Here is a 16474-nt window from a genome sequence, read left to right on the forward strand (position 1 = left end):
ATTAAATTTACAAAGGAAAGTTTTCAATTCAGGTTTTTATATCATGAAAAATTCCACAACAAATAATTGTTGTATTTATTACACTGCCACACCACCATTACATTTTTCCTGTCACGCACCCCCAGGGCCGCACCACACTTTGGAAATCACTGTTATAAAGGAAGGAAACTGAACTGTTTTTCTGGTGAAAAACTCTACTGATTGTAAACAGGGTCTTCAGTCAGGGATTCAATCTGAGTCATTTCTTGCAGAGCCATTCTTTATGAGCTGGGCCTTCAGGGGAAGCTGACCACAGATCAGTTAGCAAAGAAGTGGGACAACCTGAAGAGGAGATACAAGGTAGGTCCAACCCCCTCCGACTCCACAGACAGACCATGACTCGTGGTGACGTCTCTGTTTAGGCGACGCTGGGCCTCACATAAGAGGTGAAGTGTCACGTACGAATGATTTAAGAGAACTTTACGTCACATTTACCAACTTTCTCTCAGGAACAAAGTCCAGATAGTCTCCTTTCAACACAAGAGGAGAAACACTTGTTAGCCTTAATCTGAATTCATCTGGAGTTTAAATATGAAATGAACTACAATATATAAATAAAATCTAAAAAAAATAAACTTTGTGTTCACCATGTCCTCATCGTAGTTGACCACTCTGCTGTTTAAAGATCCAACTTTATTTGAAACTGTTTCTTTCTGCCACTCACCCTCTGCTGGTTTCTGACAGCACCACAGGTAGATTAATATGGCAGTTTGAGGAAGGCAAACATGCTAAACTATTTTCTACTATTACTAATTAAGTAGTATGAAAATTTCATGTCAAGATTATAGGTGTGACGGTAATCAGTGTTATCACGGTGTTGTGAAAATGTGCCGAAACACACACTGAAACCATTTCATCAAGTTTTATTTTGAAAACTACAAATAAAATTTTGTTTGCGTAAACATTAAAATAACAGCCAAATAAAAACCATGTTTCAAGCTTCTGGGAGACTGTCGATAACTTCGGTTGATGCTGGACAGGATTTGCCGTGAGTTTATAATGGCGCGGTAACCAAACACGGTTGTCATAGTAATTAAAATGTGTACGTTAATAATAACAGTCAGGAATTTTTATCGTAATCGTTTCAACCCTGTTAAGGAGCTGATTTTATTTTTACAGTTTCTGACTCGGCACATTTGTAAAATCCAGTGAGGCAAGGAGGCAGATGTGTGATGTCATTTTATTGGACACAAACGATGACGGTTACAAAATAAAACGTCTCCAGCAGGAGTCCCAAATATGTGTTCTGAAACAAACAGAAAATATTACTAAATGAAACACAAAAAGAAAAATAAATATAATTTAGGAATATCTGGAATCTTTGCTTGAAAAATGACCAAAGTAGTTGCCGATTAATTTTCTGTTGATCGACTACTCGTTGCAGCTCTACTAATGATCAAATCTCTAGAAAGGTCACTGACTCGTGAACACGGCGCTCAGCAAGTTGAAAGGAGCGAGTTCAGACAGTCTGGTGGATCCGACTAGGAGCACTAATACAAACAAACCTCACAAGTTGGAGAGGTTGAAGATTCCTGAGGCCGGATGTTTGTGGGTTAACTCTTCTCATTACTTCACAGGCCAAATGTTCCTGCCATCACTCTGTTATTAAATCCTTTCCAAATTAAAATGCATAATGAAATGGTGGCGTAGAGAAACGGAGATGTCCCAGTGAGTCATGGGTAACAGGAGCTGGTGCTGGTGGCGGTGTTGACAGGAGGATAAGGTCCCTCTGTGGACGATCTGTAGCGTTTTCTGTCTCCACCAGGAGTTGAAGTTTCCTGCTCGCGGCGTGGAGACGAACCCGAGCTCCTGGCCCTGGTTTTACCGAATGAACGACGCCATGGAGGGACGATTCGCCGGGGCGGCGCCCATCCTCACGCCCATCGTGGAGGACGAAGACGAGGATTGTGAGCCCCTGTCGCCAACGCCCAAGAAACGAGCACGCCGGAGCCGAGGGGGAATGGCCGAGTTCCTGACGGAGTCGGAGATGGACCTGCTGGTTGATAACGAAGAGAAGAACGGGTCCTCGGCTCTGGGAGATCTGCACCGCATGGCCGAGTTCACATACAAATGTAGGTGTTACGTTAATACAACATGTATCAAAACAGTCGAGTTGCATTGTGGGTAATGTAGGTCCCTGGTTTTGACAGAAGAAGAATGTGTGGAATAAAAAAGACGATATCTCTGATAACTCTCTCTCATGGATCCTGATCTTTTTACTGTGTCCTGACACTTTAACAGGAGTGTGATGATCACTGGACTTTGATGAGAGCGATTATATATCGACTGATTCTGGTGAAACTAAAAGGATCTTATTCATAAAACAAAGGTCTCAATCTGTAGGAATCCTTTCCATAATGCTGTCAGACACCCAAACCCCACTGTCTTCTGATTGTCCCTGAGCAAGACACACTGGGAGTGCGACCTCTGAAATGTATAGCAATTGTAAGTAGCTTTGGATAAAACGTCAGCTAAATGAGTAAATGTAACGTAAAATATATGGAACACCGGCTCCCTCTGGCTCTGATAAACGGAGCCGTTGGTGGAAGAAGCAGTTGAAAACAGAGCGTTCAGAACAGGAGAAAATCGGAGGTTTTTGCTCACAGGGATGTCTTATAAATGCGTTAACCTCAGTTTTTGAAGCTTTGGCTTTTAGTTTAGGTCTCCTTTAAAAACTGTTGTCCCACAGACACAAAAACATGGGAAAGTCAGGTTGAAAAATACCGATGTTACCCTTTAAGTAAAGATTAAACTGTAGAAGTTTGACAGGTGAAAACATTTACTAGGGCTGCAGCTAACGATTATTGTCATAGTCTATTAATCTGTCTATTTTCTTGATTATTTGATTAGTTGTTTGGTCCAGAAAATTGTGAAAAATGTTGATTAGCGTTCCCCAAAGCCCGAGGTGACGTCCTAAAAAGTATTTTTTTGCAAAATACCAGAAGATATTCACATTTGAGAAGTTGAATATGGCTTATGGACGTTATTTTGTAAAAAAGGACTCAAAGCGATTAATCTATTATTAAAATAGTTGGCGATTAATTTAGTAGTTGACAACTAATCGATTAATTGACTCGTCGTTGCAGCTCTGGCATCTAAATCAGAGGTTGTTTCCTGTCGTACCATCCACAGCGGTTCTGTTTTTGGAGAATGTTTTAGTTCATCTGTTGGCAAAGTATAAAATCAGAACTTCACCTTCATTCCAGTGACAGAGGAAGACACCAGGAGACTAATTGAGTTACGAGCTGCGAACGAGTCTCTGTTTACTGGGAGGAGGAACACCGCCAAGCCGGCCTGGAGGTAAAGGATCACAAAATGTCTTTAAAGAAGTTCAGTCTGTGAACATCAGCTGGTTTCCATCCAGCTGTGACTAAAGCCCAGATCCTTGAATAATCCTGGTTTTATGTTGTTAATTATTTTTTGTTTGTCCGCAGGGGAATAGTGAAGGAGATGGGTCTGACGGGGAAGATAACACCGGACCAGGTCGCCAAGAAGTGGGACAACCTGAAGACCAAATTCAAGGTGACAGCCTTCCAGAGTTTGATCTGCACCAAGCCTTAGTCTTACCTGTACAGGAAGGAAAGTCTTATTTTGTTAAAATCATTTGGCGTCATCCCCATTAATTCAGCGTCCAATGAAAAGCTTTCTCATTTTTATGACTCCACCTGAGTGTAGTGTTTCTGGGGGCCGACCGGACCCTCACTGATTACTCTACAAAAACAAAAACAAATCTTTAGCAACTGATTTTGGTGAAACTGGATCAAATTTGATGGAGAACAATATGTTCTGGTTCTCCCTCTGATGTCCTCCGGCTGCTCTGCTTCAACGATCTGTGATTTACGGCGTTCGCTGATGAACAGATGGCTTCAGCTTTAGCTACTAGCTGCTGTAAGTTAGCTCAGTTAGCCGGCTCTGCCTGGACTGGGAGCTCGGAGCACTGGGGGAGTGTTAGAGTTTAACGTTACACTTCTGATGTTACTCAAGCCATGGAGGGGGTTTGTAAAGTCTATGGCCAGGGGCGGGGGGGCCCAGCAGGGAGAGATGGCGGGTAACGTTCCGGAGCCGGTGCGAGCGGGTAATGACACCGCGGTCAGCAGCCTCCCAGTGAACACAGCCTGAACAGGACCGAACACAGTACGGAGGGGATTTAACGTTACGGAGCTTCAGGATGGACAGATCGCTTTAGTTTTTGCTAAACTGTTAAATGCTGCTAACTATCTGGCTGCAGCTGTCTTATCTGTGTGGGGTGGTGATGGCGCAATGGATAAGACACACGTGAGAGACCCGGGTTCAATCCCCCATTGTGACCCATCCACCAATGTGTCCCTGAGCAAGACACTTAACCCCTTGTTGCTCCAGAGGCGTGTGACTTTTGGATAAAAGCGTCAGCTAAATGAATAAATGTAAATATCTGTAGCCAGTTAGCTCGGTTAATTGCCGGGCTGCTAGCGGTCCTATTAGCTGACTCCAGTCCCGGGGAAAGCCTCCTGGTACTGTATTCCCTCTTGTCAGACTGGATGATGTGTTTGGTCCCGGTGACACCAAAATGTGTCACACACTATCAGATTCTGTGACCCCAGTGGGAAGTTTTGTTGACGATGTGAATTGGCTGCAGTTTGCTAAAAGTACTTGGTTGGGTTTAGGTACTAAAAGTACTTGGTTATGGTTAGGAAAACATCATCGTTTGGGTTTTGGTCACAGATTTTGTTACACCGGCTGCCGTGTTCACTAGGCGGGAGCTGGAAGTGGTCTGCACAGAGTCTCCAAGACGTTGTGGGGGCGTAACGCACATTCAGCGCTGTTGGCTACTGCAAACGTCAATCAGTATTTGAGACAAGTCCCTCCCTAGCTTTGTGTGTCCCCAATGGGGATGCTCCTCTGAAAACCCGCCCACAACAGACGTTTGAGTCAGTACTGCAAAACAGTCGGGCAGCGCAGAAGAGAGAATCAGAGGGCCCGCTGTTCAGCCTCATGGCCGCTGTGTCGTCTAACTGGGTCCCCTCTGTATTTGCAGGACCTGAAGTTTCCTCCTCGGGGGATGGAGGGCCAGACTAACCCGGCCTCCTGGCCCTGGTTCCAGCTGATGAGCGACGCTCTGGAGGGACGGCTGTCGGGAAAAGCTCCCAGAGTGACGCCCGTCTGGAGCAGCGAGGAGGACGGCGTCTTCGGCTCGTCGCCGCCTCCCGACAGAGACTGTTTGCTGGCAGAGAGGAGCAGCGTGTCGGAGCTGGAGAGCATGGTGGGGGGGGACGCCGCCGAGGCTGATGGGAACGTTACCTACATCGACGCCAGTGGGGAGGAGTGTTCGACGCCCTCAGACCTGTCCTATAAAAGTAAAGCTTCTTCTCCTTCTGGGCTTATTAGTATAAATGTTTCAGCTTTTATTTATTTTGCATGTCGTGGAATATATTTGTAATTTATGCGTTTCTGTATCGTAGACCTTTTATAGTGTTACATTCAAACTTGTGGGTATTTATATTTTGCTTTTCGTATTGTTTTATTTTATAGGCATTTATTTAGTGTGTTTTGGTATTAAATTAGTCAATCGACAGAAAATGATTCAGAAAACACCAAATGTCCTCTAGTTTTTACGTCTTTAGCTGAAGAATATTTCTGCTTTTATATCTCAGTCAACTGAATCTCTGTGGGTTCTGGACAAAACAAGACATTCTTTAAAAATATTAAATAAAATAGACCCTTGAACTTTGGGACGATAGTAGAAGTAAAGTGCAGCACTGACAGCCTGGACACATCATACATACTGAAGTGACGTCACCTGTTGGTTTGTGGACCGTTGTCTTTGAAGCCTCCAGTTTGGCATCTTAACCCTAACCCCAAGAACATTTTTATGTTTTCCAATGAAAAATATGTAATTTCACATCACATTGGGCCGTTATTTTCACCATATCTCTGAACAAATGGTTGGAAAAGCCCAAGCAGATAATAAATACACAACAGCCAAAGATCAGCCTGCTGGAGGAACGACAACCTTCAGATCTGGAGAAAGTAATTTGGTTGGTTCTGATGCTCCACAGTGATTTTACAGTGAGGGCACAGCATGTTTTGGGCATCACCCCCTAAAACCCTGTTAATATGACCTCAGAATTCATGTTTGCCTTCTGTGTCTTCATTTTACAGCTTCTGACATTTATCTGTAAACATTAATATAAAAAATAGGCAGCATGAGAAACCTCCTCCCTTCTGAGGTGCATTTTATTTGCACATTTCACGGCGCACCGCTGCTCCTGAATGCATATAGAGGAAACACTGCTCCCCTGCTTCCTGGTCTCTGTTCCTCTAAACGGGACCATAATTTACTAAATGAACATCATGCTGTGTTGAAGAAGACTTGAAACTAGCGACTGAGACCATAAACTCATCAGGAAAGTGTTTACTGAGGGAATAAATCAGCTGACAAGTAGAAACATTTTCTCATAGACTTCTATACAATCACACCCCTGCTGGCTGCAGGCTCTTCAGCATCGGCTTCACTTTCAGACCCGGAGGTTCCTGCTTGCTGGCAGCTGCTGTGTCGCTCTTAGTTACTTGATTTAAAAACGTTCTTGTTCACAATGTTGAAAACTGTCTGTTAATTAAGGGCTGACATCAAGCTGCGTATTGTCTCTTTACCTGCCGCAGTGTCGGACCAGGACACCCGGAGGATGATTAAACTGCGAGCTTCTAACGAGTCGTTGTTCACCGGGAGGAGAAACGCTGCCAAAGCTGCGTGGAAGTAAGAGAGCCTGCCTTTTTCTCGGTAAGCATCAAACAACAGCTTAAGTGTTCCCTCATGCATCCTGACTCTCCCCCAGGGCCATCCTGAAGGAGCTCGGGCTGCAGGGGAAAGTCTCAACCTACCAGATGGCAAAGAAGTGGGACAATCTGAAGAGGAGATACAAGGTAAGGTAGTCCGTAAACCAGTATCCAGTCTCTGGAGGAGAGAGCTGGGGGCGGAGTTAATTAACCTTTTTAAATATTAATTTTGGGGAGTAAAAAGTCACTTGAGCTTCTTAACCTGCAGCGAGCCGCCGAGTTTCCAACCTCCACTGTCGTTATTGTAGCCGTGAGCGGGCGCCCAGAGCTCTGAGATACAACTTCATATTTATACAGAAACCAGATAAAACAGGAGAAAAGGAAGAGAGGAAGCTGAACTACCTGTAAGTTCAGAAACTTTAAGAAAGTTCAGTCAGTTGATTCCAGCTGCTGACTTGAAACAAGTTTAGCACAGCCCTGATCGAGCCAAACTCCATTCAGAAAACAAACATTTTAAAAATCGTTTGCTTGTCATCTTGCTGACTTACCTGACAAAACATGAATTCATATTTTTAGCCCATCACCATCCTGATGTTGTAATTTCTGCATCATTTTGTTCCTTTTATTGAAACTAAACCATCAGGAAAATGTTGATTTTGCATAAATTTTAAAAAACTCCTCATAGATTAATTAGTTTCATGTTTAAAAGACTCAGTAATTTATAATTTAATTTATAGTAAATGCTGCTCGCTGTAGTTTCTGTCAGACAAACAGGAGGAAGTAGAGCATCTGTTGGGGACTACTTTCAGCGGCGGATGAATCTATATGTGGTGCTGTAGTGAGTGTTCTGTTTCCCCCCCTTCAGGATCTGAAGTACCCTCCTGTTGGGATGGAGAGCGTAGCGGACGGCACCTCCTCCTGGCCGTGGTTTCACCTGATGAATGAGGCCATGGAGGGCCGTCTGGCGAGCAGCGCCCCCCTCCTCACCCCCGTCACTCAGGATGACGAGCAGCACCCTGACCCCGCCCCGAAACACAAGTCCCGCCCCGCCCCTCCGCCCCCCACCTCCTCATCAGACTACGGACAGGAGCCGTTTGACGCCGCCGCCACCGCCGAGCAGAACCAGCAGAGAAGCTCGGAGGCGTGCGACGGGCCGCTGGGAGGACTGGAGCGGGAGTGGGAGATGGTGGAGCGGGAGAGGGCGGCGATGGAGCGGGAGAGGGAGATGGTGGAGCGAGAGAGGGCGGCGGTGGAGAGAGAGAGGGCGGCGGTGCAGGCTGAGAGGCTGTGGCTGGAGAGGGAGAGGGCGGCGGTGGAGCGGGACCGAGCCATGGTGGAGCAGGAGAGAGCGACGCTGGGCCGAGAGAGGGAGGTGCTGGACCAGAGAGCCTTGATGCTGAACTCTGTAGGACACTCCGGACACCTCAACGCCCTCATGTAGGCCGCCGCGCTCTGGGGATGTAGACCGTCCCTCTAGAGACATGCTGGTCTGTCGTGGTCTGGACCTTCAGGAGGGAACCACGCTGACAGACGGGCCACAGAGGAGACCCGGTGAACCCGCTGAGGTCAAAGCCACGTTTTGGATGTAGAGACGTGGCTGTAGGTCTTCCACACAGAGCCGGGGGGGGGGGCGGGGGACGGGTCCCGGAGAGCACCCGGCGACGTAGACCAGTTTAGCAGGAGGGCTGCACAATCAGGATCACATGATCTCAATCAGGATATTTAATGTGTGATTTGGATTTTTTAAGTGTTACTGGAAGATATTTGAAGTTTTAAAAGATCCAATAAATCGTTTTTTGTTTTTTTTTTATCAGAAATGATTAATACAGATTCTTTAGTTTGTTTGTTTTTACGACACAGAGACGTTTCAGCTCGTCACTGACACCGATATATTTTGGAGGTCTAGCTCTGGTCTCCTGTTACTAGTTACTCACCTGTAGAATCTGTCGATTACTGAGGCGGCGTAAAGCGTCCGATACGCTCCAACAGAAGCTCATCAGGCGGTCGAACTGCGTCTGAATGCCGCCCGCACCTTTCAGACGCCAGAGTCCACCTCCAGAAATGTGAAACGTGGCGGTCTCTGAGTTGATGGGTGGCTCCTTGGCGGATGGTACCTCCACCCAAGTAGTCACCGGCGAGAGACGAGTAATGTTTAGATCCTGTTTGAATTGTGACCTGAATCACACACACGTGATGTTTGTCAGTTTAAAAGATCAGAAGTTTGTCGTAAAACTAAAAAGTAAAGTATCAGTGAAACCTCAGAAGAAACTGTGATCTTGTGTCGATGAAACACCTTTTTATGTTTCTATGAAACCACACAAAAATGTCACACTTGAAACTAACGGGGGAAACGGTGTTCAGATTTCAGGTTGCATTCGAACGCCTCTAAACGTTTGTTCCAAATGAGGGCGCCTTAACGCCGCTGCTCAGAGAGCGTGTTGTCTGGTTTATATGTGATAACACGTGGACGCTCTCTGAAGAGGAGACAAACGATAGAACCTGCAGTAACTCTCTCTGCCAACAAGGTGGACCGATTATTATATCGCTCAACAGGAATCAAGTCATTCCCACTTTCTAACCTTTCTATTTGGCGTCCTGCTGTGTCGACATCATTAATATGCTGCGGCCAGTTTGATTTGAAATCACTGCATGTAGTACTTCAAGTATTTGTATATTACGACATCGAGCTGAAGGCAGTTTACTCTTTCTGATCCTGCCTCTTCTCTTTTCCCCCACTTTACGTTAATGCATCAAACTGATTCCATCGCTCTTCAGTGTGTAAAGTAACACGAGGATGAAACCAAACATCACTTCTTCACCAAAACTCCAAATAGATATTTAACACGTTGAGACGCCACAAACCACTGAGCGTAAAAAAAACAAAGCAAAATCCTGATTAATGATTGTGCAGCTCTACCTGTTTAGACCTCCGGGGGTGGAGACTGACCTCCGGGGATGGAGACTGACCTCCGGGGATGGAGACTGACCTCCGGGGATGGAGACTGACCTCCGGGGTTGGAGACTGACCTCCGGGGATGGAGACTGACCTCCGGGGTTGGAGGCCACTTTGCACTGATGTAGAAAGTCAAACATAAGCAGTTTGTATTGGACCTGAATCTGCATTAAAATCCTCTTGTTCACGTGTTTCCCACGCAGGATTTATTTGGGCGGCCGACCCCCTTGTTGGTAATTATTTTAACATCTTTGTGTTATTTTTATGAAAAAGTGGCGATGGCGGTCGGTTTGTCAAACCCAGGAGGAGCTTTAACATCACGTCCTGCTGTCCTGAGGAGACGCTTCGAACATAAAACCAAAAACGATTCACGTCTTGTTTCCTGATCCAAACAGAGACAGATGATGTGTGTCATCACGTCATCGGTTTTATTTATTTGTATCGATCTTACGTTGCATAGTTTTATATTAATTTTATATTTTCTGATAAATCAGGAGCAGGACAGAACTTAAGCTGTTTGTTTTTGCGTCGCACGTTTCAAACTTCCAGCAGTGTCACAGCATGAGGATCACATCTGCTGGAGATTTCAAAAGTAAAAAGTGTTTCTGCCTTAAACTACCAGTGTTAATGTGATATTACTTCCCATTGCTTCTCGCTGTAGTGATGTTTTTAAAAAGGAAATGTTTTATACGTTAAGCTACAGCCGGAACGATCAGTGGATTAATCAGATAGTTGATCAACAAAAAAAGCAGCAGCTGTTTTGATGATAATTGAATTCGTGTTTCAAGCACAAATATCCAGAATTCCCCAGTTTCAGCGTCTCAGTTGTGAGGATTTCCATCAGTCAGTCCAAAAACATTCAGTCTTCTAGAATTTGCCATCTGAGGAAAACATTAGCTTTGGCCCCTGGAGGCCACATTTTATACACACACGTTTATATTTCACAGCTTCTCACCTGAGAGACTAAACAGGTAAAGGTTCTCCTGAGGGATAAAAAGCCGGGACATACGTGAAACACACGTGTAGAAGTGCAGAATCCATCTGCTAAATGTTGGGTGGTGATGGTGCAGTGGATAAGACACATGCCGTTGGTGTGAGAGAGCCGGGTTCAACTCCCACTGTGACACGTCCCTGAGCACTTTGGATAAAAGAACAGAAGACAATGAAGTTGGGGCCGGTTATCTCACCTTATCGCAGCGTTGAAAGTTCAGGAAAAAGACAGTCGGTGCACTTTGTGTGAAGTGAACTTGTTTGTTCAAATAAAACCGAGATAAATAAGCAAAAAGCATTAAACATCTGATGGAAATCTCTTCTGTAGTGAGGGACCCTCGCGTCCTTGCGAGACATTCAGGGTTAATTTGTTTTGTGGGAAATGTGACGCGTGCAGCAGCAAAGCCTAAAACGTTTTTGGTGGTTTTGCTGTCGGACTCCTGGTTTTTGATTTAGAGTATTAATCAGCGTTAAAATGATTTAAAGAATAATTCAGTCTGAATCTCTGCGTCAGGGTTCACCTGCTTCGCTCCACGAGGTCGGCCGCCACAGTAAACCCTCTTCCTGTTGGAAACACTGCCGCCTGATGGACTCTGCTTCATTAACCCTTCGCAGACTCGAGCTGCAGACGCTCCCCTGAGCTCAGCTCGAGGCCCTCAGGCCGGAGCTGTACATTCGATCTTCCCTGTGAATGCAATAACGTGTCGTCTTCATCCAGCCGAGCTCTGAATGTGTGTAAAGCGTCCGGTGGTTCCTGTGAAATGTTTTGTCGTTTGAACGCAGCAGTATTTTTCGTTGTTTTGTCGCTAACACCAGATGATTGTCTGCAGACTGATCTTTAACCAAAGCTCATCGTTTTGTTTGTAAATCTATTTTTCAAGAAACGCCTGATGACATGTTCCTGTTGTAGCCTTCAATAAACGGACCAGAACCACCTATCACTGTACTGATGCTGGGGGTGATGGGGTGATGAAAAAAGTGCTGTTTTCTTTAATAACTCACCGGAAGGAAAGAAAATAGTCGTTGATACTCAGTGTTGGAGAGGTTACTTTGGAAATGTAATGAGTTACGGATGACAGGTTATTTTAAGTGGCCATATTATGCTCGTTTTCAGGTTGAGAATTTTATTTAGGGGTTGTACCAGAACAGATTTACATGGTTCATTTTCACAAATCATTTTATCAAACTATACCTTGCTGCAGACTTTTTCAGACTATTTCAACAGGTAAAAAGGTCTTGATTGGTTGGTACACAGCAAGTTAAATAATGTAAACAAGGCTATTAGACATAGGCCTACCAAACACATAACCCATCTGCAACAACAGGCTTCTATTATTGCCTTTGATCACGTAAATGTCCAACCTGTTTACGCTCTAAACTGCAATGTTTAGCCTATTTGGCCACAATTGTAATTATTCCGTTAAAAGAAACGTTAACAAACCTTTGCTGTTACCACGGACATGAATTTTTTTTTTTTTTGCACGTTATGTCTGTTTGACCCAGATGCAGCTGTAGTCGTAAAGAGACTGGGCACATTGCACCTGTGTGCTCTGCTGTCCAGTCTTTCTGGACACGTAAAATCTGAGTTCAGGTCTATTTACACCTAACAACAGTCTATGATTAACACACTGTTAAAAACGGGGGACATTTCCGGGGACATCTGGTCACCCTAGGCTTGCTTGCTAGCCAGCTGGCAGTGTCAAGGAAAACTAGGGTCCTACAAATGCAGTTCCTTCTCTAGGATTGCGGTCCTGAAACTGCAGCCTCTGGTACTTCAGCTACATGCTACTGGAAAAGGGAGGCAAATGTGGAAGAGCCTTAAACCTGCGTTCTCTCTAGCAGCCAGCAGGGGGCGACTCCGCCGGCTGCAGAAAGAAGTGTGATTGTGTAGAAGTCTCTGAGAAAATGTTTCTACTTCTCAGCTGATTTATGTTCATTTAGTAAATAGAGAGTCTAAGTCACTCCCTTCTGCTTTCGGCCCATGGGGCCTTATTTTGGAAAAAATATGTACAGTAGTGACGGCGACAGTCAACTTATTTTTTGATCCTGTTTGAACTGAGCCCTGAATTACATGCATGATGTTTGTCAATTCAAAAGAGAATTTTGTCCGTCAAGAAGGTTGCAGTTTGTCATAAAACAATAGTCACATGTCTAGCTAGCTAGAAATTTATCTCACCTGATGTGTTTAATCCAAACACTCTCTGTTCTTTTATCACATCATCTACACACGGAAGCTTTTTGACGTTAGCTTCAGTCATTCAGAGAGAAAAAGTTAAAACGTCACTTGGGTTTGTAATTATGTATTTTCAGTCTTATACCTCAACAGTTTTACATCAAACTGCATGTGTGTAATTCAGGGTAGAGGCGACTCGTACCAGCGTCATTGTGTAAATGTGACCTGCACCGTTGAAAAAGGTTAGCTGTTCATTTTCTCTGACTCGAGGCTTCAAATCAGCAGTCCACAAACCAACAGGTGACGTCGGTCTATGATAATACCTAGTTGTGGCCTAGTAGCCCATCAGAAGCAGAGTAGGGCGGGTCTTGACAAGCTGATGAAAACCGCTTCGGTTCAGCTGTACATGTTCCCAAAGCAGCTTAGCGACTGATCAGACTGGATCAAGACTTTCAGAGTGGTGAGTTATTATTTTGTAACTCATTCATCTTTCATAACGTTTTACCTGAGCTCCGTCTCTACGTCACAGTAACAGCTTTCTTTCCTCTGACTGCCTGGAGGGGCTTGAACGTTGGGTAGGGAGGGGGAGGAGAGGCAGCGGGCAGACGTCTTGTCACTATGTGCTGCAGCTCAGTGTGTTTCTCCACCAGTGTTTCTGAGGGCGTGCCACACTGGCTGCTGTGTTACGACATGACGCAACTTGATAACTACAAACGAGCTGTTTTCAGACAGTCCAGAGCAGAGTTTTCTGTGGGAGATGGGAACTCCTTTTGGGCTGGACTTTGAGCTTTTTCACTTTTCAAACCTGTTACATGCACAAAAAAGATATATAACTCAATAAAGGAGAGGGGAAACAGCAGAAAACAACTTCTTTATAATGAAATATCAATGAAACTATTTCAATTACTTTATCAGTGTAACTTATTACATTTAATTACTTTTTGATTACTTTTCTACACATCTAATGAATGTTTTAAACCATTTCCAAAGACAGCTTGAGAGGCAGTTTAACTGGCAGACGGGCGAAAAAAGGAGAACCAATCAGAAGCATCAGAACAACATCAAACTTTACGAAACGGCTGGAAACGGAAATGGAAGACATTGTGCACACGAAAAACATGCAAACAAACAAAATAAATATGAGCTTTTTACAAAAAAGTACTTATGTAAAGCCCCTATCTCCCATTCACCCATTGTGTGAATGACTTTGCTCAGATAAAGAGCAAACTCATTATTAGTAGTTCATTTCCTGTAGAAGGGCCATTTATTCGATAAGTAAGAAGCATACACTTGTTAAGGTGATGTGACTGTCCTTGCCAAAACAGAAAACAACTTTTATCTGACGTGTCACATAAAACCGGAGCAGGACGTCCTCACATCATCATCAATCACCGATCAATCACTCATTATTAATAGTTTACAGCACAGGATCCTGCATTAAGAAACTAAGATGAGGAAGAGTAAATGTCTCCCTGCACAGGTCCGTCAGGTTCACAAGTCTGCAGTCCAGCAACAAGAAGACGACCATGAAACTAAAATGTATGAACAGAGAGAAACTGACCTACTGTGACTGTGAGCATGCCTGTGACACTGAGGTTTATCTAAGAGACAATATAGATAAGAATTACAACTGAACTAATCAGCTCATCCTCACACGATGAATCTTAAAATACCAATATATTTGTTGCCCTAGCTTGCTCCCAACTCAAGAATGTTCTGCAAAGACAGCTAATCTTCTGTTGTCAATTAATGATGTGTCTGTTTAAAGGTTCAGTGTGTAAGTTTTAGTGACATCTAGGGGTGAGGGTTGCAAATTGCAAGCAGTGGCTCACGGTGCTTTCAGGTGCTCCTCGGATGGTCCCGTGTCCCGAGTTTTGTAGTCATTCTTTCAACTTCAGTGTGTGTGGGGGAAAAAAAGATTCTGGTTTTTCCAATACCACATGAATGCACCATCAGTCACCACTTACCACTCCCTTTGCAAGCGTGCAGGAGAAGCTTCGGTGGCCGACACCAAAGTCCTTCTAGACAAGTCCCGGCTGCTATTTCAGACTAACAAGACCAGGCTCCTGTCTGAATGAATACGCAGAGAGCCAGATCTGCACTTTCACAGGTCACCAGGATATAAAAACTACTTGAATAGAATCAGCAGTAAAATAAGCAGTAAAATCTGATAAAAATCGCTGAAAAATTTTGACGACTTTGTGTCAAAATAAGGTTTAAAAAGCGTTTTTTCCCGACCGGTTATACTTATAGTAGTAGAAACCACACGATTTGCTGAAATGTTTTACCACTTTACCACACAAGCAGATGATTGGCTTTCTAGCGGGAGGGGCGCCATCTTTCTAATCGCCATCTTTGCCGCTACGGGCTTTCCCCATAGGGCTGTATTGAGGGTGCGACTGAGTGGCGTGTCTCCCCTAAAATGTCTCTGACGACACGCTTTGTCGGCACGGAGCTAAATAACACGTGTGCTCCTCCGTTTGTCCAGATTTCACTTCTCTTCTCACTTCTATAAATCAGACTACTGCTACTTCTTCGTCACTCTGTGGCGCTGTTTGTCCTTTTGGGCTACTGTAGAAACATGCCGGCGCAACATGGCGACGTCCATGTCAGAGGCCCCGCGGCGTATGTATGACAGAAATGTCTCATGGTAAGGTAATAAAAACAGTTCATCACGTAAGGTCTTTATACACCACTTAAAACATAGTTATGGATCTTATATTGCGTTTCTGTCAGTAGATCCTCTGAAATGTGACACACTGAACCTTTAAAAGTAATGTTGTGTCCACGTTGGGGCCAGAGGGAGGATTGTTGTGGCAGAGATGTATCTATGCTGATAATTATTTATCTACCATTGTGTACTTACAGTGACCTTCTCTGTTATTTTACTGTCCACTAGGCTCTGCCTGGGTTTATGCATGAACATCTGTGAGATTGTTGTGTCTCCTGAGTTTTCAAGGCCCCTGTGTGAGGGAGCAGATGTCTGATACTGCCCAAGGTGCTAGACGTCTGACGCAGCTGTACGTCCTTTTTTTTCTCCTTTAATGAATCAACCAAAAGCCAACGGGTTGTTTTAATCCATTTACTCGTTTAAGTCTGCACCGGGGAAACATACGATTTCCGTGACAAGGTGAGTCGAGCTCGTGCCTTGATGTGAAAAAGGGGCTTTAGAAAGACGCACACCCAGATGTTATTCTGCAGCAACATGAGGAAAAACACGTCTCTCCCAGCTGGCTTGTTAACAGATTCATTACTCTCATTAAATCCAGGTCAGAGGCAGATCTGTAACTTATTCACTCCATCATAAAATTCCGCCTCCGTGCACCACCTTAAAGGTAAACAGGAGAACGTAGCAAACTGTTATCAGGAAGTTTTCCCTGTTTAAACAGTCAAACCTCAGTGGGCATGAATCTGACTCACGCTCTTTACACTCTTGAATGAACCCCTTAAATATGACAAACATAATATATTAACAAACAAGACGTGGGCCAATCACAGTAGGCTTAAAACAGACGCTTCAGTCTCATGAGCTCCCTCAGAGCCGTAAATATTCCTTCATTATCAGC

At 44.4% G+C, this 16474-nt stretch overlaps 1 protein-coding gene across 1 annotated transcript in view; it reads left to right on the forward strand.

Annotated features, from left to right (window-relative positions):
* LOC123962221 overlaps positions 1-9932 on the forward strand; it is a 20889-nt gene extending 10957 nt beyond the window's left edge. The window contains exons 7-13 of the mRNA XM_046038251.1: positions 1805-2111; positions 3246-3339; positions 3474-3561; positions 5054-5372; positions 6679-6772; positions 6852-6939; positions 7658-9932. Coding sequence (XP_045894207.1) covers positions 1805-2111; positions 3246-3339; positions 3474-3561; positions 5054-5372; positions 6679-6772; positions 6852-6939; positions 7658-8233 — 1566 coding nt within the window. The 3' untranslated portion in view covers positions 8234-9932. The remainder of the gene's footprint in view (positions 1-1804; positions 2112-3245; positions 3340-3473; positions 3562-5053; positions 5373-6678; positions 6773-6851; positions 6940-7657) is intronic.
* Positions 9933-16474: the final 6542 nt, after the last annotated feature.

Source organism: Micropterus dolomieu, linkage group LG22, assembly GCF_021292245.1.
Source record: "Micropterus dolomieu isolate WLL.071019.BEF.003 ecotype Adirondacks linkage group LG22, ASM2129224v1, whole genome shotgun sequence".
Taxonomy (NCBI): domain Eukaryota; kingdom Metazoa; phylum Chordata; class Actinopteri; order Centrarchiformes; family Centrarchidae; genus Micropterus; species Micropterus dolomieu.